This window comes from Rissa tridactyla, chromosome 2, assembly GCF_028500815.1.
Source record: "Rissa tridactyla isolate bRisTri1 chromosome 2, bRisTri1.patW.cur.20221130, whole genome shotgun sequence".
Taxonomy (NCBI): Eukaryota; Metazoa; Chordata; class Aves; order Charadriiformes; family Laridae; genus Rissa; species Rissa tridactyla.
Window position 1 is genome coordinate 142,167,227 of NC_071467.1, and position 27,148 is coordinate 142,194,374.

Genomic DNA, 27,148 nt, shown 5'->3' on the forward strand with positions numbered 1-27,148 from the left:
GCAAAGTTTTCTTATCTCTAGCAGGGGTTAAGTGCATGAATAATTTTCTCGGCGAAGGTGATCCCCCACCCAGTAGGACATAGCTTGGTACCTAGACATTCCATCTCTGTATAACAGGTTGTGCTTTGGCACCACTTAGTTTAAGACCCATCTTCTCTACAGCTTCAAGAGCAGGTTTACTACGTTCAAAACATGCTTCTCCTGTTTCTACCATAATTAAAATAGCATAAACATTGGGCTCACCACTTGTCCTTGGTGTTCAATGCTTTTAGCACTTCCTTTAATTTCTGACAGAAAATGGACAGGGGTTTATGAAAGCCTTAGGGTAATCATGTCCAAAAATACTGTTCTCCTTCAAAGTGAATGCAGTTTTCCTTTGGGTGTCCCCCTCCTTCAACGGGATAGACCAAAACCCACTGGAAAAGTCCAATACTGAAAACCACTTATACCTACGTGCCGCCTTTGCATTCATTTTTGGGAGGAAGGCTACCAGAGGGACTACGGCAGGCGTGACACGATTCACCACACAATTGTAAGGCACCAAGTCCTGTTTGGTTTTCTAACTGGCGCACTGGTGCATGAAGTGTCCTTTTTGATGTCGCCTCGATTGGGTAATATCCAGATGACGATCTGTACGTCTTCCCTTACTTCCTTTGGGATTGGGCATTGGTTTTGGGAAGGAGGCCATGGTCCTTCAGTTTCTGTTAGTTCAATTTTTAATCCATACCTTCCCACGATGTCCAAGGACATGATAGCCCAACATATATAACACTCAAACCTGGGAGGACTAACCCCGGGCTTGATCCCTTTAATGGCATCTACTTCCCATCCTACACCCCGTACCCCAACAGGGGTGTTCATTTCACATTGAATCCATCATTTCCTGTTGCACATATCTACGAAACATCCAATTAAAGACAGGCAACCTTATATGTTATAAGAGACTCCTTTTACACATTGACAGTTAGCTAATTTAATCGATTTGTCTTCATCCTCAAGTGTGAGTTGGTCAAATTCTTGCCACCTGCGTCCTTCATCTCCTCCTACCCCTGAGAAGTTTTTTTGTTTCTTTTTCTGATGTGGTAGTTCAGTAGCTAAGGTAAGCAACGATCCAGTATTAATTAAAAACATAGTCCCTGACATATTCAGAAACGCGCTCTGGATCTCTGGCTGTCCTGTGGCAGGGTTGAGTTTGATATTAATGCTTAACCAACCCCCTGTGGCAGGCCATACTAACAAAGGGATAATTGGGTCATTGCTGCTGCTTCCTTAGACCTCAGGGGTTCAGCTGAGAAGGTCAGATCCCAGAACACTTAAAGCACCTTTCTCTAAATGGAAAATTCTTGAATTTCCACTCACTTTGGGCATTTCCAACCATCCTTGCCTAATTGTGACCTGCGTTTAATAGACTGAGTTTGTTCCCCATGACAGTGTGTCAAAAGTGATGTAAGGAACTCGGCTGCCTCCTCCAGCTGCTCCAGCCCAGGACCTCTCTGGCCTGGTGGCTGGTGCCCAGCCTGGGGAGCCAGGGCCTCTGCCCAGGCTGAGGGACGCGGCAGTGGCTATCCTGTTTGCAGGTTCAACCAGTAGCGAAACTGAGCACGGATCAGACACATGGACAAACGGACACAGACACAGAGGACGCTGACATGACCGGTCACACGCACTGCCACAGGCAGAGCACTGCCTTCAGCAGCACCTAGAGGTGCAGGACTCGCATAAACATACACACGGGCAGCCAAGTCCCTTCCTCCTCTGGGGCCGGCGGAGACAGGAAGCCACTAGCGCGGGCACACACGACACTCTCCAGGTCCACAAGCACATGGACATTTGCGCATCCCTCGAGCACCAGCGTGGCCTCTCTGCCTGCCTGACACCCCTGCCCAGGCCCTGGGCCCCTCAGCTGCCCACAGGTCCCTGGCTCCCCACATTTACATGATCCTCTGGGTGTATCAGCATGGGCCCCCCACTCAACTGATACCCCATCCTGGACCTGAGGCCCCCCAACTCGCAAATTCCAGTTTTGCCAGTGAGTGCACACGCACACCCCACGCACACTCAACGCACACCAGATCTGGGGAAGATACAGACACACGTGTCCCCCTGTCAGCGGGGACCTGACCCACAGTCCTACTCCAGCTGCTGCTGCCGAGCCCCTCACTCACGCCACTCCCCCAGCAGCTAGTTCTGGGAACATGCGCCGTTCCCACCCCAATGGCCGGGAGTTAAAGACCCCCACTGGCTCCACCAGCTGGCACCACCGACCAGGGCACCCACCCCGGCCTGACTCCAGTAGCTGTCACCAGATTCCACCCATGCACACACAGGTCTCACCAGCAGCTGGCACATGGTACGAGCAGCACCCCCAGACATAGGGTAAAGCGAGATTACACAGAGAGAGAGTTATTAAAAGACTCAATAAGAAGATCTGAGGTGACAGAAGAGGCTGCAGTGACCAGGCACAGGGCTCAGCCAGACAAGCGTACTCACCAGCCTCGTCAGGATTTCTGTCTACAAACTTTTTCTTTTTCCTCATTAACTCAGTTTTGCAAAGCCTTTGGTCAGACAATTTGACTTCAAAGAATAAACAGTCACAGCATGTATTAAGGGTTTAAAAGATGGAAAAACCAAAGACTTTGAGTTTGAGATTAATTCTGAAAGTGGTGGGAAGCCACTGATGAGTCCTGCAAGGATCTTCTTCCATGGGCTGTGGTGTTAAACATATTCATAAACGATCTTGACATGGAGTGAAGAGGGAAACAGCAACAACAAAAAACCCCTAATGAGTAAGCTTTTCAGGCCTGTAAAAACAAAGGCTGGTAATAAAACAATATAGAAGACCTTCACAAAACTTGCTGACTGCACTTGGCAAATGAAATGTAATGCAGATAAATGGAAAGGCAAATGTTTGCTTTATCTTGGTTATAAGCAAGGGATAAAAAAAGGTGAGTTCTCCAATGAAGTTTACTACCTGATATTTACTTATAACCTGAAAGATGTTAAGGTGTAGTTTTTAAACACTTACACCAAGACTATTTTGTGGATGTAGACTTTGTGCACTTAGGTTTTATAGCTAGCTTATGCATGAACTCATAGGTGCACACAGATCATCAAGATCTCAAGATCTCACAGATGAAGGCCTTGTTCCTGGGGAAATATTGACAAAGCTTTCCCTTGGCCATTCTTTATGCTGTCTTCAGGCAATTCTCGTTCTCAAGTTAATGGTCACTAATTGTTTTGTGACATTTTGGAAGGTAAGAAATCTGGAAAAAACAACCCAGCGCAGAACAACGATCTGTCCGATGGAAGAAAATGAGGCAGCGGTTTCCTGGCAGATGGAGCACCTCACCAAAAGACCAAAGAGGGAAGATCTCCTGACATTCTACTTTCGTATGCAGGATGCAAAAAAAAAAAAAAAAAAAAAAAAGCTGTTCCCCTGAAAACCAGCAAAACCAGCAAAGCAACATTTTTACTCTACCATGTCCTGACTCCTTGAGGAGAGGTAACAGGAAAATTCCGTATGCGGGCTCCCGTCATTTTGGAAACTAGATTCAATTTCCAAGTACTTGGCAGATTAGGCTAGCAGGTTAAAAAGGGGAAAATAAGGGAGGCTGCTTTACACCTGAAATGCAATGGGAGTCTGCTTGCTTTGCCTGCGTGGAGCAATACGGACTGCCGCAATGACTACCTGACCTCAGGCACAGCAGAAGAGAAGCTCCGGGGAAAGTTTCTGTGTTCTTTTGCAGGTTTGTGTGACAGAGGAACTGTTTGTATTCACTAGTGGAGAGGTTACACAAGCAGAGAATGGCTGTCTACCTTAAGTAGGCAATTGCTGTTTTTCTTCTAATTGGTTTTACAGCAATGTAGGGGAAATAAGACTACTCACCAAATCTATTAAATGGACATTTTCAAGGTGGAAGGAAGGGAAGGTCACTCTGTTTGTATAAACCTTCTCATCTTCACTCTGGTAATCCTGTTGTGCTCAATGGACATGCTACAACGTGTATTTTGCGGTCTTATGCAATGTTGTAAGTACTGCTTTCTCTTTCCCCAGGACGGGGGTATTACAGCAGCTAGAGAGCTATTGCTGGCTTTTGCTTACGAAAGTATGCAGAAACGACACACCAAACTGCTGTTTCAGATAAATGTTATGAACTGAGAGGTTATTAGCAGCACCACCTGGGACTTCGACCAGAGTGGATCAGGTTGGTATTTTGCTACTTCTCTTCTTACACCTTTTGGTTTTCTTGGTTGGTAGGATTACGGCATGAGAAGGAAATTAATCTCATTTCTTATCACGTTTTGTTCACATCTTCCATACTGTTGCTTCTTCACCGAAGGCTGGAATTGCAATGTGAGGGTAGTACATAGCTATATACCTAGCCCTGTGTGCTGAAAACCATCGCTCAGCACTTACTGATTGTTAGGTTTTTCGTCGTCCCTGAGCCAGTGGTTCATGTTGAAACAGTCTACGCTGGTCTACTGCACTAATTGCAATCAGTTTAGCTTCTCTGCAAGTTCAGGGCTCCGCATGTTCAGTTAGCTCTCATTGCTAAACTTGGTGAGATACTGAGCATAAAAGAAAGCAAACCTAACGGCTCTTGGGCAGGGAGAGGAGGGGAGGGAAAAGAGAAGTTGCAGTTTCTAAGGCAGGATGTATTGACGGGGTCCCTAGTCTGGCTTCTGCTCTGTACTGACCTCAGATCCTGCCCACCCAAGGCTGTCCGTACTGGCCCAGGTAGCTCTGCTCATCATCTTCAGGTGTTGGAAGGAGATGCAGAGACACAGAAAGAACAGCAGAAGAAAAAAGCCTTTGTTAGAATGTAAAAGCCACAGGTATGCCAGTATAGTGCTTATCAAAAAGGTCCTAGGCATAAATTAAAATCTGGAAAATGAAATAAATTCAATTCTGGAAAAGTATGGCCCTTGTGTATTTTCCCTTTGATCCAGCCTTCCAATACAAATCTCCAGATCTTCAAGGATACTCACTCACATAAGTCAGAGGTAAAAAATTATTTAATATACACCCAAAGTTTGTTTCTGGTATGCCTACAAATATATGACAAACACCTGAGAAAAACTAGTGTTTGTTTATTTACATGACTTACAAGTACCTATCTAAAATGAGTCATTTCTTCATTTCAACCAGTATGGCTTTGTGTATCTAAGACTCCATTTCAATAATATAAAAATATATTGAATAAATCATTCAATATTTAGTGGACAGTCTTTAAGTATACAAAATCTGAAACTTTTGCTTTCAGCAATTAAAGACGTTACTTGTTATTTGCTATACTTAGTTGAGCTATCAGTCATTAAAAACATTTTGTTTGCTTTTTTTTCTTGTTTTTTTCACTGGAATGAGTATTGCCAGTATTATCCTTTGTACAATTGCCAACCAGATTATTTGAATGAGTGCCTCTTACACCTTACCAGATGTAAGTACGTTGATGAAGTCCATGATTTTTCGTTTTCAAGCTCTTTTATTTCTCTGTATCTCTATAGATACAGAAGTGAAAATTCTCCCCAGTCCAAAAGCAGTTTTAAAAAATGTCTGCATTATTTCTGTCACGGAAATGCCTTCCTATTCTGCAAGGCAAATGTTCTTGGAAAACACCGACTTCCTACAACTACAAAAAGGGTATTCTCTTCTTGCAGGCAGAGAGAACTGGAATGTATGCATCAGGGCACATGCTGCATGTTCTACGCCAACGTCTGTTGACTGGTCTCAAAGCTCTGAAGCTTAAAACAAGGCCATAAATTCAGTAGCAGTGTATCCACTCCCAGTTCAATGATGCAAGAATGAAACCTACCTAAATTTTGGCATGGGGGACACTGAACAAAAGAGAGAACAATGGGTGAGCTCAGCTCCTTCCGTTGCAGGGCACCAAAGCCTGTCCCCATGGGATCCTGTGATATCCCTTCTGCTCTTGAATCCATTTTGCAGGTCTTCCTTTTGCCCTTCATTTTCCTAAAATGAGAAATTTTCAGAGACATTGCTCTCGGAAGTCCTGTTCTTTCAGCTGTGTCCATAAGAAGCTGTCTGGAGAGTCAGTCATTCTTGCCATGTTACTGGTTGATGTTCTGGACATGAAAGAACAGGACAGTGCAATTGTTGAAATACCTATAAATAAAGTTATAGTGCTTTAGCAACAGACATTGCCTGTGGATCCACTCTCTTTAGGGAACTTACCATCAGAACATTTGCCCGTTTGGGTTACTTTTCAGCACTTCCCATTATAATCAAAAATTAAAATAAAAATACTTAGTTTTTACTAAGGGAAGTTGTTCCATAGTTCTCTAAAAAAAAAGGTATTTTTTGTCTTTTTAGGCTGCAGTTGGAAGTATACTTCTCAGAATTATTTTAGATTAAATCTTTTAAGCATTTTTCTTTGACTGGTTTACATTCCCCTTGAGCATTTGGAGCTCACAGGTTGCCTCCCATGCCTTAGTTCCCACGATACAATGACTCCAATGTAAATTGGGGAAATAACTGCAATTGCAACTCTGTTGCTGCTTTTATTTGCTCTGAAGGCAAAAGTAAATACTATTAAGGCATTATGTAACAACAACTAATCTAAGCTGTCACACTTCTAATGACAGTTTTTATATCTGTTTTATCAAGTCACTCACTTTCTACTAGTCCTGTTTGCATCTCCAAAACTGGCAATGCTCACAGCAAAAAAATAAAATAAAACTGAGCTGTCTGTGCTGCAAACTGTTAAAATATCAGGACTGATCTCGCTCTCGCACAAATCTCTCTCCCAGCTTTATTCTTCTGCCCACCAGCTTGCTATAGTAAGGCACGAGAAGTCAAACCACATAAATGGAATGTACTGTATTTCAAAATGTGTTTTTCTCATGAACATATACCATTCATCTGTTCCTTCCTTAGAGCCTCTCTTGGAAACATTGATGAGAATCAATTAGGAAAGCATCAGCAGCTAGAAGTCAGTTTAAGAAGCTAACAAAAACAGAATTAGAAATCAATTAAATATGTTTTATGGAATTATTCACCTTATTGACAGACCAAGAAAAGAAGCAAAAGCTTAGGTTGGCTGCAACAATTTCAGGATTTATCTTTCTGCACGTCATTGATGTTAGTTTATTAATCATCATCCCTAACAACAATTTTTGGGGGTTCAAAATGTGTTGGCGAACTGCAGCTAAAAACAGTCTCCCTGTGCTTGCTGTCCTCAGGAAACCCTGACAAGCATGAACATATCAAACGCCTCAGGCATTCTGCTTATTATCAGCACAATTGTCTATCCTTATAAATTCATAAGTAAGTGGTTTACTTCACGTGCACTTACTAGATACACTGACATGAGTTAGCCTGTATTGCACAGTACCTGCAACCACTCACTCAGGGGTAGTATCAGTAGCTTCATATCACACTGCAGCAAACAAAATAAAAATGCTTAAATGCAGAGCTCCTTTTCTGTATTAGGGAGTCTGGCAAAAATTTTTAGAAAACAAGTTTTATGTTTAATCAGCTGACAAGTAGACTTTTTTTTCCCCTCTGTGATTTTTTCCTATTTCATTCCCTAATTACTGGTAAGACCAGACAGGTAAAAAGCTATTTAAAGTTCCCATGGGCTGCCTCATAAGAAAAACTGATGAGTCCTGCATCTTCCCAAACCAGACAATTATCTGTCACAGTTAGGTAACAGAACTGAAGTGGATTCACATTTGGTTTAGATTACCTACTACATCCTTTGGTAACGCTGACTTGTTTTTGATCATTTGTTTTCGTTAAATTTGATCATTTGTTTTGAGTTTTTTTTTTTTTTTTTTTAACCTTATCAGAATACACCTTTCTTAAATTTAGTGCTGCTGGTGGTTCAAATGCAGTGAGGGATGACAGTTTGGTTTTGGGTTTTTTTTGATTCTTTCCTTTCACAGTGGCAATGCTCATAGTTCTTTGCTTTTTGGTACAGAAGTTCCAGGTTACATATCCTCTACCTGGAGCTCTGCTCTTTGCTACTGTAGGTAGAACATTTATAAAGCATACTATTTTTCATAAGAGTAAGACATTATCTTGCTCCAAACTCTTCTTTTGCTTAACATTTCAAGCTACATATCCAACACAAGCCCACAGTCCCCTGTTTCAGTATGATCTGCTGTTTGACACAGGAGGGTGCCGAGACCTGCATATCAGCAGGTCATTCTGTGAAACAAACTTCAAACCACAAACCATACATTGGTATTTCTCTAAATTGTCCCTTTTCTATTATGGTTTATTGAGAAATAAGGTAAGTGGCAAGCAGATACTTTTGATTTGGCGTAAATTGCAGAAACTCAAAAAAGCAACGCTGAATGTTAAGCGTTGTTTTCTTCCCTCTTCCTACGACGATTTGACAAGGAAAGCAGCTGAGCTTGAAAGTCAGCCCACAGAACAGCAAAGCTCCATGGATTATGCCGAGGCAGCACAGAGACTTCACAGCGATCCCAAGTGAAAATCTTGTGGACTGCAGAGAAAGGAAGGAAAACATTTGAGTGGAGGGAGTAACTCTGGTTACTGTAGATACCTTTTAAGGGTCATTATTTTTACTTTCTTATGGTTGTTAATTTAATAAAGATAAATCAGCAAAAAAGAAATGTGGAGGAAGTGAAAGGAGAGAAAACAGAGGAAGGTCAGGAGTGAGGTCACCTTGGGATTACTTACTGCAACACACTGAACATGGGCACACATCTCATGTATGAGGCAACTGAGGTTACTTAAGATTTAACTCTGTATTAGCAATATACTGCTGATTTCTGAGCATTTCAAACTACTGACAGTATCCCTTAAATTTAGCACCTGCTCCCTCATGGTTGACTATTCTTACTTGGATTTGAAGAGGCTGCAGATCGAAACAAATATATCTGGTTCTTCCTGTCACGGGTCCCACTGTTTTAAAAGTTGTCAATACCTGAGAGTTTCAAAATATATTTCATCTTAAATCAAAGCTTTTAATCAAGTTAAAACATAAGCCTAATGCAACTTTTATAGACTTTCATACAATATACTAAAGTTGATTTGGGGCTTCTGGATGCTATGGTCACAAGTAAATGTAAATTATAAGGCCACTTACAGCTCTCATCCTTCACAGCCAGCAGGAACCCCTAACCCCAAGGAATTCAGGCCATACAAGCACATGTCATAGTGTTTGGAGCAGACTGGCTTGTAAAACTTTTAGTGCAGAAAAAGTCAATGTTGGTATTTTAGCATGTAGCTTTTTTCCCAGTTTTGCTTTTTAAGTATTTTCATTGCTATACTGAGACTGTTAATATATAAAATTAGTCTTTATTTCTCTTAGCAAATGCTTTTTCCATTTGAATTGCTTGAGGATTTTTTTCTTACCATCACTGATTGCAAACACTGAAAAAAACAATTTAAAAATCAACTTTAAGAGACCAAGCTAACATATACACAAATAGTAAAAATGTGAAACTCAAATCATAGGTCAAGGTTAGCTTGCTCAGGACATGAAGATACATTTCTGCCATGAGGATGCCAGGATGGCAAAGCCAAATAACATTAGTTTTTGAATCTGCATCCAGTTTTCCAAGAAATTTATCCCCCTATATAAGCAAAGTTTAGCAGGAAGCTACAGACACGGGTCCACGTTTTAGATTGACCTAAACAAGATTCCCTTAAAACGTGACTGCTAAATAGAGCACCACCTTGTGGATAATAGATTTTAGTCTGAAGAAAAGAAATCTAACTAGATTACTCCTCTCCAGTGTAACAGTAAACTGCTAACTGCATCACTGACCAAGTTTAGTGTTTATTTGAAGCTAGTCTTAAATTATTTAAGGAGTAAATAAAAACTGCTGCCACAGTTAACTAAGTTAAACAAGTATATAAAGTGCTGGATGATCAAGAGTATGTCTTTTAACTTCTTTTCTGAAAAATAAGTTAGAAAATAAGAACACTAAAAGCAACTTTCAGAAGTCATTTGCTCACCAAAGTCGAAGATGTGACACTTGTGGTTTTGTCCCAAAAGGAGCAATAATGTCTGAAGAACAGAGCACAGGAATGACGCATCAAATGGAAAGAAAACTTCCATTTTAGAGTTCTGATATAATTTAAAATAAATAAATACCGTAATCTGTAAAGTAAAATGAGATTTTTATAATTTTTTAAGTGTCTTGTATGGGGTTCACAGAGCTGAGAACACACCCAAAATAACTCGTCCAAAGTATTCCTTTAAAAATTATAAATTATTGGTAACAGTTTCTTTAATGGAGATTGCAGGAGTAGGTCCTACATGAGTCCATATATAGCCCTTCTCCGGTCTTGTAGGAACAGTAGGGAAGGGAGATGATCGAGATTTGAAATATTCCGAAGGTGCATGACACACAAATTCTAAATATTCCATTTTCCTTGGGAGATCTTCTTCTGGTCCTAGGAAAAAAAAAAGAGAAAACTTCAAAGACAAAACTCAAAGGCATAAAACTGGAGGATGTAGGACTTAATATGCAACAGGAGCCAACATTCCTTAGAAAACATGCTTTTTCAATCAATGACTTTCCTGACAAAGTAGCCTCAAATACTAGGCAAGAAACCTCTACCTTTATTTTTGATGGGCTGATTTTTTTTTATTTTATTTTATTTTTCCTATTTGAAGCATTCAGGTATTTGAGTAAAGTACTTCAGTTAATATATTTTAAATAGATACTATTTGTGGCCTGCCTGTCAAAGAGACTTTTCTGAATGGTTAATAATTTTATAATCAGTAGCAGAACACTCTCTATGCCAGTGCTCACATGCTATCTATTTTAAGTACCCAAGACAAAGATCATCTAATTCAAGTCACTTTAAAAGAAACAGCTTTGACTGGTATACCAGGTTTATATTGTAATAACTTTGATTCTGCCTATGGAGTAATAATTTGATCTTTAAAGTTGCAAGACTATAATTGTGCCCATAAGCACAAATACTCAGAAAATCACACTCACTGCAGTAGTGCTAATCATATTATATATATATAAGATAAATAAAAAAGGTTATTGAAGTAAACAAGATGGTTCCAGAATTAGGGTCTAAAATGTGGAAATTGCATAAGTGATCGTGACGACCTAAAAAGTTAATTTAAAAAAAAAGACCTAAAAAGTTAATTTAAAAAAAAAAGACCTAAAAAGTTAATTTAAAAAAAAAGACCTAAAAAGTTAATTTAAAAAAAAAGACCACTCTGCATAAGCCTAGGCATAAATAATTAGTTGTATAAAATGAAGGCTTGGAGATTACCTATGATATAGGATGCTGGGTCAAAACAATCTTTGGGGCTGGCTTGCGTAGGAATGAGCCAGGTTAGAGCAGCACTCTTTTCACAGTATTGGTCCTGAATAAACCCGCGGATCTGAGCGTAGTATGTTTTCCCATCCTGCTCATCGACCACTGAAACAACATCTCCAATTTGATAGTACACACCCTGGAAGACATACAAATGATAATTAAAGAATCTGATTTTAGAAGCTTCACTCTGTGATTCCCATTCATCAGTATCTTATGTATCAGTATCTCAAGTTACCCTAATCTTAAAAGACAGCCTTAATTCGGCCACATGCAGAAGAATGGCGGCATAAGGTAGACTGCTCTCTCACCTAAGCAGTCATCAGCACTGTTTGTGCACAATCACCCAACGGTCAAATCAAGGAGTTTGAGTTCAACGTCGAGGAGTCTGAGTACAGTCCCAGAATCACTTTTAAGACTAGGCAGGCAATTCCGCATGGTCTCTGTCTGCCAAATGTCTCAGACGCAACCTGGCCTCAGCTGTCTTCAAAGACACAGCCCCCTCAGCTGCTCTACATCCCCCTCTCCCAGGGCCGCTACACGTCCTGTCTGCAGAATGCTGATGGTCTCATTCTGTCAGAAGCAGGAAAGTGCAACACCACCTTCTAGAAAAAAATAACTCTGGTAACTTCCCGGTGTGTGCAGGGAAAGCAGCTTTCTGTGTATGAAGAAGTTCGCTCATTTGAATGCAAGGGAGTCCCAAAACACAGATCCACCTCCTGCCACCTTCCATGGCACTCTGTAACTTGTGAGGCTGCACAGCAACGGCAGTTCACTTCACGTTATAACAGCATGGCACAGCACAATGCAGTGCCTGCACTATCGACATCAGAGTTTGCCAAGCACCATCCAGGAGAGTTTTGTTTTTAAAACAGATCTAGAAGTCCTCAAAAACCCCAAACAATCCCTGTCTCAACAACACACCAAAGTACCAAAATAGAAATATTTTGCAGAAAGTGATCAGGTTAAATAAAACTTTTGATAGCATTCCTAGGAATTTTTGAAAAAAAAAAAACAAACCACAAACCCAAAAACACACAAGAAGAGACATGAATTCTCTTCCAAACTAGCCAACAGCAGAGATTCATCTGGGATGTGACATGAAGCACCAGGTCTCTAGAGAGCATATGGAAGCCCAGTCTACCACTTCTCCTCTGGCTGTGCAGTCTCCCAGTGGCTATCCTGACCTTTTCTTTGGGGGAAAAGACATTTCAAATGGTTTGTTTGTACTACCGAGGAACAAAAGCAAAACTTCCGAACTTCAAAACACTAACACCTTAGCATGCTGGTAAAAATGCTCTCAAGTATGAATGTGAGAAGTTTTGCTTCTGCTTTCATTGCAACAGTCAACAGATCTTGTTCCCAGGGTGTCTGAGACTGCTTGCACCCAGCTCTGAAATGGGAGCCAGTTTAGATGTTAGGGCAGCGCAACCCATCCCCTCTACTGGCCATATTCTCTGCGCCTAAGGTAGGAATCATCACACAAATTTAAATAATCAGCTATTGTCACTTCTGCTTGACCTCTGCACAGTTAAAGTTGGAAGTTTAAAAACTTTGATTGCAGTAATTACTAAGGAAACCAGACACATCTTTTTCTTGGAAGAAAAAAATGTGACAACGACAACTATGTAAACTACTGTGGTAAACTACCTTTCAAGACTTAATGGCAATGACATAAGGCACAGCAAAATCCTCCACAACTGCTCGGCGAGGAAGAAGAGCTTATGTGAATACATCTCTAGTGTTATCACTATCTGTGATAATTTTTGAATTTGGAAATAGAAACAGCAAGATCTTTTTCGCAAACAAACCATACCTTATAAAAGATTGATTCTGCTGTAATTATAGTGGATACAGACTCGGGAGCCTTGATAGGCTAAGGAAAAAGCAGAGAAATGGAAAGTTAAAAGCATTAAAATAAATCAACCATATAATAAAATTCAAGGTTGTTTTTTTTCCTTTTAGACAACATACTGATACATCATCTTCTTCGAAAAATCAGTGAACACAAGAAATCACGTGCAAACATTTCTACTTTAAAATTTAAAACAATAAACACTTTCATTCTCAGGATTTTAAGTGGAGAAGCGAGTACTAAATTCACATGACTGGTTTGTATTTACACAAAACTCCTTCCCTCAAGTAAGGAGCCTGAAGGGCAGGCTGCTGTGAGTCATGGAGGGAGGCGTGCCCATACTACTGAGGAACAAACCGACTCCGGCTCCGGCAGTGACCACAACCGCTTTTCTTATCCAGGTTTCAGGCTGATTTTGCCACGGGAGCTGCAAACCTCCGCGCAGGGGTGCAACGCTCCGGCAAGGCGGGCCCGGCGGGGTCATGCCGGGGCCTGTGGGAGGCGCCCGGGCTGCAGGCCCACCCGGCCCCAGGCTGCCCGAGCCCGCGGGGGCCCCGCAGCCCGAAACTTCCCACTGCAAAAAAAAAAAAAGCCACACGCCACCTTACGTTTTTTAACTTAAAGATGTGCCTCCTCCCTTTGCCCTTCGTGGAAACCTTCTTCTCCGCGGCGGGAGCCGATTTGTACTTCGTGTTCCTCAGCCGCGCCGACCGCCGGTGGATCTCCTGCTTACTCTGATGGGGGAAAAGACCGAATAAATACAGGGAAGGGCGGGGGGACGGCCAGCCCGGCGTCTCCCGGCCCTCCCCGGCGGGCTCACCTGTTTCCCGCCGCCGCCCCCGCCGTTGCTGTGCTGGGCGGCGGCCGAGGTGGTGGCGAAGGCGGCGGGCCCGGGCGGCGCGGAACGGGCCGTGCAGTTGTTACACAGGATCTCGCCCTGGCCGCCCTTCTTCCACATGGAGGAGGACGTGCTGCGGCACACGCTGCAGGTGGGCTTCAGACCCAGCGGCATCCTGCGGGCGGCGGCGGGGGCCCGCGGCCCCTGGCAGAGACACTCAGGAACGGGGGAACGCGGCGCCAACGCCGGCCCCTTCCCGCCGCCGGCGGATGTCGCTGCGGCGGGAGGAGCGGGGTGGCCGGCCCTGCCCTCTGCTGGCTGCGGGGCCGACGGCGGGAGGCGGTGCCCCCCCCGCCGGCGCTCGGCAAGGAGGGCGCTGAGGCGAGGCCCTCGCCTCAGCGCCCTCCTTGCCGAGCGCCGGCGGGGGGGGCACCCCCGGTGGCCAGCCCTGCCGCCCGGAGCGGAGCTCCATGAAATGGTAGGGCATAGAATCACAGAATGGTTTAGTTTGGAAGAGAGTTTAAAGATCGTCTAGTTCCAACCCCTCTGCCATGGTCAGGGACACCTCCCACTAGACCAGGCTGCTCAAAGCCCCATCCAGCCTGGCCTTGGACACTTCCAGGGATGGGGCCTCTAGAACCTTTCTGGGCAACCCTGTTCCAGTGTCTCACCACCCTCACAGTAAAGAATTTCATCCTAATATCTAATCTAAATCTCCCCTCTTTCAGTTTAAAACCGTTACCCCTCATCCTGTTACAACCAGGGACTGAGGGTCTGGTAAATAGGTAAACGTAACTCCTTGTGAAGAACAAACAGCGAAGAATACCACAACCTCGAAGAGACTGGAGGGGCCGCTACGAGGTTGCAAAATAAACGGGGGAGTTGCAAAAGCTCCTGCATTTATCTTCCCCAATCCACACAGATTCCTCTATTATCAGCTCAAACCAGCCACCGTACACCACTAGGAACCACCCAAAACCTGCCATGAAGCCCCTAACAGCCTTAATGTGCATGTGCCAAGGTGATGTGAATATGGAAATGAGCTCTGGAAATGTAGCGAATATGGCAATGGGGAAACGTAATGACCGTGCATATTCTCTATGGATGTAAGTCTCCGTGAATCTCACATTCAGTGGATATGTTAGGTGGAGAGATCCCCCACGTCCCCTGCGCCGAATAAAAGAATGCCTGCTTCTTAAGACTACATTGGTGTTAAGAAGTTCATTCCCGATTTTGGTGAAAGTCCTATCACTACACTCCTGATAAAGAGTCCCTCCCGATCTTTCCTGTAGGCCCCCTTTAGGTACTGAAAGGCAGCTCTAAGGTCTCCCCAGAGCCTTCTCCAGGCTGTACAACCCCGACTCTCTCATCTTCTTTAGTAACATTTTTTTACATAGAGGAAAATTATCCTGCTAAAATCAAATTATTATTTTATGTAAAATAGAGGTTATTTCATTCAATGGTATTATGGTAACAATGGCATAATTAATAGCCATAATTTGCAGGGATCCGTTTACAGATGTTCCACCTGGAGGGCTGGCCTGGGTTGATACTGACTCATGGGCAGCTACACTTAACCTCTTGCACTCTTCCCTTTCACACCAGCTTTGGCTTTCTTGTCTCAAGTGCTGAATTTATTTCCTCATTTTGATTTAAATCCATTTTTACCTTCATCTCCTTTCAAACTGTTCATAGTTCTTGGATTGTTCTTTCTTTCCCCTCTGATGCTTTAATCCATCCCTCTGCAGTTTTTTGTGATTATATTGCACATCAGCGATCTCACAGAGACCTTTAAACTCTTCACACTATTCTTCCAGCTTCTGCTTGCTCTCCTTTCCAATTGCCTTCAGAAGTCCTCCACTGCTGGGGCTCTCTCAGTGCCGTCACATTGGCATAGCATCACTAGTCTACATAGAAATGGGACAGAAATGAGTGACGGTGTCCATTTCTGCCCAGGTAAGTACTTTGTGGAGGTTTATATTATGTGAATTCAATAAGATACAGTGTTAATGGATAACAAGTATATTTGGAAATAGTTGGGTTTTTTCAACTCTAATTTTACTGCAGCCTTTTTACCACCTTCCCCACTCCCAGCTTCTTCCCTTTTGGTCTTTCCAAAACAATGCTGCAGAGTCTTTTCCTCTTCTGCCACAAATGTAGGACACATGTCTTTTACATATATCTGCATTTCTAATTAAACATGCTACTGTATATTGTTCTGGTAACTTATTCACTACAATTTTTTCTTCTGCTTTTAAATAATAACTTGAATTAAAAAAGATGCTCAAGCTTTATGACACCTAATTTGAGGTGATAATTTAAGCTAATTCAGTGGGTTTTAGCCAACCGTATTTATGTAATGTTGGCAGAAAAAGAGTTTTAATTCAATATTTCTTGACAAGTCAAAGTGCGGCTTCATTAATGACTGTCATTTCAATGGAAGTTCGGTAAATGATGCCTTGAGATTACAGTGCATTTAGTATGATTATTCTGTTGGCCTTCTGAGAGGCCATTAGGGTTACCATGATGGAGAGGCAGGGATTGCTCTCAGTGCTGTTTGATCACTCCCTACCTAGCCTGAAAGGTAACAGAAAGATTTTGAAATTTGAAATTTGAAATTTATTTTAGTTATGCTGAATGAAATTAGCATGGGTTAACTTTTTTTGTTACTTGATACTTAACTCTTTATATAGGCAATAGCTGAAATATTCTGATTTGAAAGTTGCTGAATACCCGGTAGTTATGGGTAGCAGGGGATGGCGGGCGCAGGACTTCTTAAAAGTACCCCTCTCTAGGGTCCTCTCTAGAGGATCCCAAGTTTGACAATGTTGATCCTAAATTTTGAGGATTTTCCTGATTCTCCTTAGTAGAACTAGACTCTCTTTGAAGCTGAAGTGGGCTGAAAGGCAACTGTTAGACTATGGCCTGACTGGAATTGGAAATGCCCAGTTCAGCTGAGGGGTTTTACACAGTGTAAGCTCTGCCAAAGCTGGGGCGTAAATCTATTTTCTTCCAATGAAGGCATATTTTCACTTTATTTTATTTTTGTCTCAATAAAAAAAAAAGGGTGCTCCTGGCTAATTTCTTTGGAGTCATCAGAACACACCCCTGCTTTGAGGGACTTCAAATGTAGATAGAGAGGACGAGAAAACAAAATGTTGGCTCCACCTGAGGAGCAGGAGTGTGAATGTTAGTGACATGCTGGCTGTCAGTGCAGAATCGGTTCTTCTTGGGAGCTTTCGGGGACGGTGTTAGTTATTTAATGGAAGTGATGTACATCCACACACACTCAAGTGCATCTCCCGTTTAAGTAGTCAAATTGTTCTGCAGCTGATTTAACAGTATCAGTTCCTCTTAGCTTCCTACTGCTATCCCATAGTCTGCTGGCTCACACGTGAAGAATCCTTTATTCTGATTTTCTGTGTGTCACTGCTCCACAGTCGTCTGCAGAGGATGCACCTGGAGTGCTTCTCCAGAAATATTTGTGCTGTAAATGCATGTCATTTGTTATGAATCTGGCTGATTGCTGCACTTTGCATTTCCACATGGTCCCGCGCTAAGGTTCTGTACTTAACAGGTGTGAGGCCTTATTAGGTGTACTTATTTCTTGTGAGAATTCTCTTAATTCCCATAGTTAAAAATGATGCTATTTCTTGAAACATATTGCACAATTATCACTTGTGTAAGTAGTATGCACCTATCTTTGCAACTTCTGGGTTTAATTACTCATTTAAGTGTCTGGTAGAGCCAAGAACTAACCCCAGATTTTGTGAGGTCTTCGGTTTTTGGCCTGGTGGGACATGGCTAGGTAAAGCAATGGCAGAGATAACATATCATGACCGCAAGTACTTTGTTCTTTTGAAGTATGTTAAAGCTGTCTCTTGAACTACTTTATTTGTACTCTAAAATGCTTGGTACACGAACAGCAAAACCACACCTTTTAACAAAAGTTAGTATTTCTGCACTTGTCATGTTTTCTCAGTTCAGGCTCTCAAGACGGAATTTTGTAACAGCTGAGAGTTTTTCACTGTTGTATCTTCTTGCAAATGGGGATCCAATAGTACAGGCTTTCTGCTTAACAGGTTATCTTTACAGGTTACTGTTTCTGCTTCATTTGAGACAATTCTTGAGGATCTTGGAGCAGTTCTCAGGTAAGTCTTTGAACAAGATTTGAATTAGTGGTTCCAGCTAAACTGCATGCCAATAAAAATACTTTAGGCTTGGTTTTTAGCCTTTACAATGCTGATGCAATGATGTGGTCCTTGCGTACAACCTTACTTGTGACTTTGGGATTATCTCTTTTTGCACCAGTGACAGAAGTAGGTACTGCTGTTAACTGTGACTACGGAAGTTCATTTTCTTTATGCATGTTTTTTGTTAAAAAACGTTTTCATGTCTCCATTACAAGCCAGTATGACAGCTGCAAGTCAACCCTGATTCCTGAAGGCACAACACGTACATTCCCACTGTGCATGTAAATTAACTTGTTAATCACATAGACTTCCTCTTTATTTAATTTGTAAAAATACATAAAGGAGATCTGCCAGTTGGATGAGATTTCAGACGAATGGCAAACCTGTTATTTACTATTGACAGTTTATTACTGCTTTACACTTAGATTTCAAACACATGACAGATGTTTTTCAGTCAGCTGCACTTAACACGTTACTTGGGATTGTCATTGTATGTTTTTTTTAAAATGAACTTTCCCCCTGGGGTAGGCACCTGCTCCCTGCCCCTTCTGATGCGGCCTCAGCTGCACTTTTTAAAGAGGTGCTCAAGTCCTTCCACAGCTGTAGTTCTATGTATTGCTTGGGGAGTCCCTGTTTCTGAGGAACTGTGTAGTTAGAGCCTTTCCAGACTCCTGAAAGGTGGCAGGCTCACAGTATAATTTTGTGACTTTTTGTCTCTTCTTACACCAGCCAAAGGACCTGCTGTAGTAGACAATAAACTGAGCCTGAGTTTCATTCGTTATCTCCGGTGGGACTTCACTGTAGTACCTAAGAAGTGTTCCTGGTTCCAATCTTAGTACCTGTGTCCTTGGCATTCTTTGTACCACCCTGCAATGGCAAGTGTGAGTACATGAGACAATTGTGAGTATACCTCATTTTCCATGAAGCTTTGCAGCATGTTGCTCTATTTTTTTTGATTCTGTAACCAGTTCAGACTTGCCTAGGATATTTTTTCATGGTTTAGTCTGGGGGTTTCTCCTACAGTCCTGTTTTATTCCTTGTCTGGCTCTGTTAGTGAACTTCAACCTTTCTCTACATTGTTATTACAATGGAATGTAGAACTACACTCGTCCTTGTTTGAGTTCACTGAAGTTTCTTCAACGATGAAACTGGACTGCTGTGCTGTGTTGGTATAGCAGAAGCCGTGTACTCGAGCAAAACCTGAAGGGCTGACAAGCATGAAAACAGCAATGTAATAGGAAATTGTAAGATGACATATTTTCTTTACATACCAAATTGCAACTTTGTTTCAGTGTAAAGACTACCAATGTGAGTCTACAGAGCAGAATAAGAACACTTATGAAAAAGGTTTTGCCCTTTGTTTCTTTTAACAGTAGCTACAAATAGGTTATGCCTTATCTGGAACAATAGTCTTTAGCATAGTATTTTGATAGTCTATTCAAAGTGCATTTCTGGTGTTATCTCACCCACTTACCTAATTTAAATCTCTAATACTATTTTCAAGAAGACCTATATGGTAGCAGAAAGTGCAAAAATCCGTCAGGATTGGCTGTGTGTCAAGGGGAAGCTACTTCATCTAAATACTTTGCACATCTCCTTGTATAATTAATAAACATTATATACACCACCCTAATGTTTCTTTCTTTTTTTTTCTTTCTTTTGCTGTGTATATTGTGCTCATTTTGTACAAATAGAATAAATGTGTTTTTTACTTAGACCATCAAAGAGTTTACCAATTTCTTCTGCCTTCCAGGACAGACTTAATCTCAGATCATGGAGAATGGAGTTAGATGGCTAAATTATAGCCAAGCAGAATTTGGCCTGCTGTGCTCAACAACACTGTCAGTATATGTTCCAAAAAACAGAACTGGAATTTTAAGTGGCTGGTCAGAAGGAGGGCCTCAAACTCCAGATGCCTGAACAGAAGATAAAGACGACCGATTTCAAAATAAGATTTTTTTTTTTTTGAAATTGCAGAATGTAGAGGTTTCTGCAATAACAAATATACATTCTAGTATTCTTTGCAATTGCATTAGTGAATCTTGGCTGCCTAATTAATACGACGTTGCTGTTTGTTTGCATCCCTAAATACGATGATGTTGGCTACGTGGACTGCCATGCTAAAACAATGTTGACAGCAAGACTGTGGCATTTGAAGAGTAAAAATGCTAGTGTTGAGTAAGACCTTTTTTTTCTTCAAATAGATTATTATAAATAAAATTGATCTGATAATTAGAGCAGAAGGTGCAGTAGCCAAAATATAACTGATGAATAATTTGCATAGTTATGTTCACTGTTACTTATAGAAAAATCCCTGGGTTCATAAACTGATAAATACACCTTAAAACCATTTATGTAAGGGTAGATCATTCTTATGTAGTGAATAATTCTCATGTAAAAACCCCAGAACAAAATCCCCCCCTCTTTTTTCCACTATCTTGTGGTCGATGCGACATTTATACTTAGATGAAAATACCATAAGCCTGAAGATTATGTATTTTGCAGTGCTGAACATCTATCTGGATATATTAAATATTTTCTTGCTTATATTCCGTTTATCTGGATATTCATGGAAAAGACCTAAAAAGAAAAAACATATGCAAAACACCTTCTCAAGTTTTTATTTCACTGCAGAAAGAATTTCTGTAAAGATCAAGACCTGCATAATTTTAAAATAACACCATCCTGTCAACAATTGGCTTTAACATTCTGTTGGTGAGATGTAACCTTAAGTAGCTATAAAGAGTTGAAGGAAAAAGGGCTTTGCAGTTAAGTTAGGAAACATTTTTTCTTCACTCCATTATTCTATTCTTAGTATTTTTTGATGAACTACTTAAATTGTTTTATGTTGTTATATATTTGGAGGATAGTATAAATTCTATACTTGCCTATTTTTGAAGTGGAATGAAAGCATATCGTTGCAGAAAGTCAAGCTTTCACTCATTTCTTTGCCCTCATACAAAGACTGTCAGCAAACATGGCTCTATGTAGTATTTACAGGGGATCCATCTCCTCCTTTTGATGCACATCTTGTGCTTTACTCTTCAGTTAGAAGGATGAGATGGTAAAAATCACACTCAGTTTTGCATCATCACTGGCTTTACATCTTTCAAGTTTCCGTATCTGGCTGATCTACAGAAGAGTAATAAGGACAATAATCAGTATATTGTCTAATTCTGAGTAGATTGTCTACAGACGATTTTTAGTAAACTAGCTATCATTCATTACATCCGTGTTTGGCTTCCATTCTTACCAGCCTCTGTGAGTATTACAGTGGGATGCCTTGTGTGTGCTGGGAGAGGGGAAGAGAAGGAGGAGAATGTAATAGTGAAATTGGCCTTGATAAACACATCTCCAAAACTGGGCTGTGGGGGTGTCTGATTTTGAAGCACATTGTTGTGATTTTAAACACCTCGGAAAGTATGTTTTAAATGTGTATATTTATTAGTATGTTCTAGCTGCCATAAAACCAAACTCTTGTGATACTCACGATCTTAGTAAAATTCAGTACTTGCTAATTGCAGCACACGTGGTGGCACCACAGCAGCAGGTGATGGGAAGTGCCTTGCAGTGACTAATCCAACTTTGTACATTAGATTTTAGAATCTCTCCAGCATCTTGTCATGCTTGTTGGAGGAAGCTAAATAAATTACTGAAACAACGAACAGAATAGTTTAGTGCCTCTTAACGTAACAGAAGCAGCCTGGAATTTCCTGGCACAATGGAGACTGGATATTAAGTGGACTTAGGTAACACTAATTAATAGGATCTCCCTCAAAAATTAGTCCTCCCACTCTCTTTAGCACCACTATTTGTAATGACAAAGCATTACTCTCTACAAAAAACAAGTGCACAATACTGCTGTAGACATTAAGACAAAATTGTCTATTTTAGATTTTGTTTTCAAAGCTTAATGAATATAGATACCTTATATTTACAAATCAAAAAATTCAACTTAGTATACAGTCCCCAGCTAATCTGGCACAGGGCTGAACATATCCTAAAAAGGTCTGTCACCAGTCTTAAAAATCTGCTACAATAAGTCTAAGGTGTAATGAGACAGAACGGAATTAGTTTAAGTAATAAATGTTTAATCAAAGAATTTTACATATTATTAACAGCATTCATTTGGCCAAACATCTACATGGTTGTAGTATCCTACTTGTATATAAAGTGGGAATGTATCAAGTATAGACTATGAAAGTGCAAATAACAATTCAAGGTTAGAGTAATTTTTTTACATTATAAAATTAACAGGTTTACAAAATAGTCTTGCCAAACTTTATTTCTGAATTGTAAAGTCAATGACTATGGCGTTAAAATAAGTACCAAGAAAATACAAATTTAATAGGCTAATTTCATGCTCATAAGAGTAGCACGGAAACAATGGATATACTGCACAACCTAACCAAATTACAAAAAACCAGAACCCACAAACTTCACTATCTTCACAGAGAGCACTCTTACATATCTTACTGTAACTTTGCAAGACATCTCAATGCAATACACCATCTTTTTGTAAGAATCTTTCTACTCAGAAATTACAATTCAAGGAAGCTACGCGAGTTAAACAACTTTCAGACCAATTCATGATGATAGTTCATGAAGAACTGTTTTAGTTGAAGGATTCTATACCATCGAACAATTTAAAATAGGTATTTTCCAAAGATGTCCAAAGGTTCATGATTATGTCAGGAGTAGGGCAGCTAGAGGAAAAGTTGGAAAATGATTTGAGACTATTCTATTGCATTCTCTCTAAAGATGTTTGCAAAATGAACAAGGTTTTTATGGGGTAAGGGTAAAATATTCTTGTTTCATTTTGTACTAATATAAACCTTGTGACTGCAAGGTTCAAAAGCTGGATTTGCATGAATTAGTTACCAAAACACTCACTTGAACTCACAGGAATCAATACATAAACTTTGCTATCATGACACTTGCCTATACACACTCAGTAGTAATAAACTTTTATATCATATCAACAAATCTCTGGTAACAGTTAAGCAAAACTTAAAATGGAGTGTATGTAATTTGCTTGTGTTATAACAAGTTTCGATTATATGTAATTAAAACAGCCATTTCAACAACTTACTCTAGTTGTAATTACATACTGTACCATTGTATCTCACTAACTGTAGATTGATGCTTTTAAGCAAATCTAAAACCAGTATTTTTTTTTTTTCACGGTACAACAACTAGGAAAAGGGTTTTTTGTATTTTTTTAAAATTTTTTTTTTACACTAAACAGTAATTACACAGCAAATGAATATTGTGCAATTGAACAAATACCTAGCAGTGTTTTGTTTATGCAAAAACACTGACTGAACATTTAGTTATTTACTGTAAAGGCAAGGCCATGGGTGGTTTTATGGAGGTCTTTGCAATTAATAGCATAGTTACTCCAGAACAGACACTGAATTTGAATTACTTGTTTAACTGTGGCAACTATCCAGTTGGGTTAGGCAAAGGCACCGTAACATGTTGAGCAGAATGTGTTATCCGAACTTTAATTGTGGGACTGGCTAATGTATGAAAATTCTGTATTCCTATATTTTTATAAAATGTTATCATTAAAAGTAATTGCACTGTTAGTGCATAGAACGCTTTGTAGAATTATGAAAACAAAGAACTATGATTGCACTTCCATTAAAGTGTCTCTTAAAATACAGCATAGCTGTTGCTAACTCACTGTATTTTAATATTTAAAATAACTGTTTAACAGCAGCATTAGGTTTTATTAACTTAAGATACAGGCTACATTTAATTAAATGCAGTCACCATGGCAACACATGCCAGTTAAATTTAGAGAAGCAATGCTACCCAGTGGTTTCTTTCACTGCTAAGAACTGTGGGATTAGTTTGATAGAGTAAAACTGCACTGTTTTGTCAGGCTCCCGCCAGCTAACTATTCACAGTTTGGCACATTTGGACTGTAAATAGACATGAAAAAATCTTTGATTTTAATGGGAAATAATATCCCCTAAAACCTGTTCCTGGAGCAGTATTAAAGAGAAGCATTAAATACCTCTGTTCACACTGCTAACAAATGAAAAATGAGTAAGGAAAAGTTATGGAAAACAAAAGCAAAATGCAAATGAATTGCTAAATGTTATTTTGGTGAAAGAACGAGTTCTAAAAAATGGAATAAACTATTTCTTAGGAAAACCAACCAAAATAATCAGCGTAAGCCTTTAATCCGTACTTTCAAGTTAAGGATCGTCAACCTAAGGCTAAACAGATGCTGCATTGTATTAGGAATGTGGAATACAACCTACTTATTCCTTTTTCTTGAGGGCAAAAGGCAAGTACTACCTAATTAAATGCACAGGATATTCCTTGAAAGGTTCACATTATTATAAAGAACTACAATTCAAGAGAACTCCTAAATATCTGTTGTTACGTCAGTGGTTACAATTGCGCTGTAATTATGTGGATCAAAGCCTCCATAATGCTTACTCCACATACTGTACCATCTGTCATTGCCATTCTTTTACTCCAAATTTAGCTTTTATTCATACCAGATGCACATGTTCAATCCATTCATTTGAGGTTTGAGGAGTCTGACTTGAAGTATCTCCTGAAGCATCCAGGGCACTTGTTATCTCCCTGTTATTATCACCACTCTGTGATACCGTTTCACCTGGAATAATGTTTTCTTCAGAAGTGCTTTCCTCTGTTTGGGTGCCTCTGCCTTCGTTTTTGAGTGCATCCTCAAATAGTGCATGCTCTTCCTGAGGCTCCAGCCTTTTGTCTATAAGATTTGGTTGCCCTGCTGACCCATCTTCAGTACTGGGTTGCTGTGAATCCTCATCCGTTTCTGTACTTGTTGAGGGGATCAGAGCAATACTCTGTGGGTTCATGTCATGAAACCAGGCCATAATATTCCCAAGTAGATTTTCATTGGTATTGGGATCTTGACTGCTGGAGTCAGCATCACTAGATGTTGAGTATAATCCACTTCTTGTATCGCTGCAGGGGTGTGAATGAAGACGATCAGCTGAAAAAGGATCATTGCCTGCACCGAGTCTCATCAGACTGTCACCAAGTTCCAACAGCTCAGAGCTGCTCAAAGCGCCTCTTGGATTATCTATACTTATGGGAGCGGAGTCCAATCTTGTAGGCAAAGAGGTACCTATTGCTCCTAGAGATGCCTCATTATTTAGAAAGTCTCTAGTTTCTTCATCTATGGCCAAGCCAGATTCTTGTAATGACAACTGAATAGCTAGCAGGATGTTTGGGTCATCTTCATCCAAAGAACTCAGAGCCTGTGGAAATACATAAGGTTGCTTTCAGAATAAAACTTTCATCTTGTTACATATTTTGGAAGAAAAGTAATTTGGGCTCAAATCTGAAACTCATTCATTATTCCTACATGTCATTTATCAGAATTGATTTTTACTGACACAGTTGACAACAGAATTTAAAAGGTGACCACTGTTACATTAGTGATTGTTTAGCAATTCTCACCGGTGTGAACGTGTAACTTGTCCTAGATTTGCCCTTTCTCATCGAAGAATTAAGAAAATTTGCAGAGGCAAAATGACACAGAAGAGCAGAGCAGAGGAAGGCGAGCAAAGCAGAGAGCAAGGAAAAGAGATTAGGGGAGATACCTGAAGAGAATCCTGATTTTCAGAGCGACTCACAGGGGTATAGTCATGAAGCGAAGAGCTGTGCAGAATACCCATAGAAGCTGAACTCACCATGGAGGTGCCATGTCTTCTACTACTGCCACCTTCCTGAGTGTCTGTTTGGGCAATTGAAACAAAAATGGTTGAAGAACCAGTGAGGAAGCCTTCTCCGCTGTTATTTACTGACAGAATCTCTTTCTTCCTTTTGGATTCCAGCTGTGTCATTTCACTCCCTTACTCACTCTGAATGAAATACTCCAAAACACTCCTACACCAACTCTTACGCAGCAGCAAACCACCAGTCCCACTGTTTTAGGAGTGACTGCCTAGCTCGTTTGTGCCTTCCTGCTCCCAATACCCTTCTTCTCTGGGAAAGGATGGGATACGCCATCAGGAGCATGAGCCCGTCGGCAGGAGGGGCAAAGTGCTTCTAAGGCACATACATGATTTATGGAAAGTCCTGAAAAATACTTCACACGGACACAATACAGGATGCATTTGCAGGTGGATTTCAACCAACATTTTCCCATTTCTCTGCTCTTCCAAAGACAACAACTCAGCTGTAATATTAACATTACATTATTTTTTACCATAATGATGCAGCATAATTAAGAGTAGAGTCGTCAGTGTACACCTCAGCAATTACTGACATTGCTGTTTTCTTAGAACAGCCAACAAAAAAATAGAAGTAAAATGCTGTTTCCAGAAAAATTGCCCTGTAATAAAAATAAATGTAGCTCTTTTGACTTTGCAAAATGGAATTTTCCACTTCAAAACTCAAAATGAAATAAGGAGAGACAAACTAATTCTCTCTGGCATTCTTTAACAGCATGCACTGCTCATCACTACAATATCCAAGTGTTCAGTCAAATTCTAGTCCTCTAACTAACAAGACGGTTTTGCATTTTACTTGTAACAGGGAAGGACCAAAGCTCACCAAAATTCTTTTTACTGTTTCTAAAATAAAGAATGCATTTGTTTATTTCTCCTCAATAAAGGACTTCTCTTGTTTTAAAAGGACAAGCTATGTATAGGACTGAAGTTCATGAGATACAGCAATGAGTTTGTGCAGCACGGCTTAGAGACCAAGCACACGACTGGCAGCTCTGAAGAAACGGCATCACAGTATGATTTGGATTCGAGCTATTTTTGTACCTTTGCAAAAGCTCCTGGCAGAATGGAGACAGCCCAGACAGCCAAGTTACAGTGACCTTAAGGGACTGTGCCACCAGCCACAGCACTGCTTAGGAAAGCAGCATGTTGGAAGTCACAGCCCACGCCAACTTGTTTCCTGGCTGCCTTTGCCAATACAGGAATTTCTGAGCAGGGTTTTGGAATACAGCCTTATGGCTA

At 40.6% G+C, this 27,148-nt stretch overlaps 3 protein-coding genes across 15 annotated transcripts in view; all 3 read right to left on the bottom strand.

The window, feature by feature from the left end:
- Positions 1–2,586: 2,586 nt before the first annotated feature.
- Positions 2,587–10,075, bottom strand: LOC128905414 (uncharacterized). 2 transcript variants are annotated; one of them, XM_054191498.1, is made up of 6 exons: positions 9,953–10,075; positions 8,832–8,915; positions 8,275–8,471; positions 5,814–5,971; positions 4,699–4,755; positions 2,587–2,736 (listed from the first exon to the last, which is right to left on the bottom strand). In XM_054191498.1, exons 1-5 carry the CDS (start codon positions 10,031–10,033, stop codon positions 4,700–4,702), a joined length of 576 nt encoding a protein of 191 aa, XP_054047473.1. In that variant the 5' UTR covers positions 10,034–10,075; the 3' UTR covers positions 2,587–2,736; position 4,699. The 2 variants fall into 2 exon arrangements, with proteins under 2 accessions (XP_054047473.1, XP_054047472.1); XM_054191497.1 differs by lacking the exons at positions 2,587–2,736; positions 4,699–4,755 and having other exon boundaries at positions 4,999–5,971.
- Positions 10,076–10,098: 23 nt separating this feature from the next.
- GATAD1 (GATA zinc finger domain containing 1) lies at positions 10,099–14,262 on the bottom strand. Its single transcript, XM_054191496.1, has 5 exons — positions 13,957–14,262; positions 13,745–13,870; positions 13,098–13,157; positions 11,237–11,420; positions 10,099–10,393 (listed from the first exon to the last, which is right to left on the bottom strand). The coding sequence occupies exons 1-5, from the start codon at positions 14,146–14,148 to the stop codon at positions 10,203–10,205; spliced, it is 753 nt and encodes a 250-aa protein (XP_054047471.1). The 5' UTR covers positions 14,149–14,262; the 3' UTR covers positions 10,099–10,202.
- Positions 14,263–16,675: 2,413 nt separating this feature from the next.
- The window catches only part of ANKIB1 (ankyrin repeat and IBR domain containing 1), a 103,506-nt gene continuing 93,033 nt past the window's right edge, over positions 16,676–27,148 (bottom strand). For 6 of the 12 annotated variants that reach the window (XM_054192779.1, XM_054192771.1, XM_054192772.1 and 3 more), the window contains 2 exons: positions 25,778–25,911; positions 22,238–25,432 (listed from right to left, as the gene is read on the bottom strand). In XM_054192779.1, coding sequence (XP_054048754.1) covers positions 24,680–25,432; positions 25,778–25,911 — 887 coding nt within the window. In that variant the 3' untranslated portion in view covers positions 22,238–24,679. Of the gene's footprint in view, positions 19,376–20,159; positions 21,820–22,237; positions 25,433–25,777; positions 25,912–27,148 lie in introns of those variants that run through there. The other 6 variants (XR_008465043.1, XR_008465044.1, XR_008465041.1 and 3 more) reach the window with 6 other exon arrangements.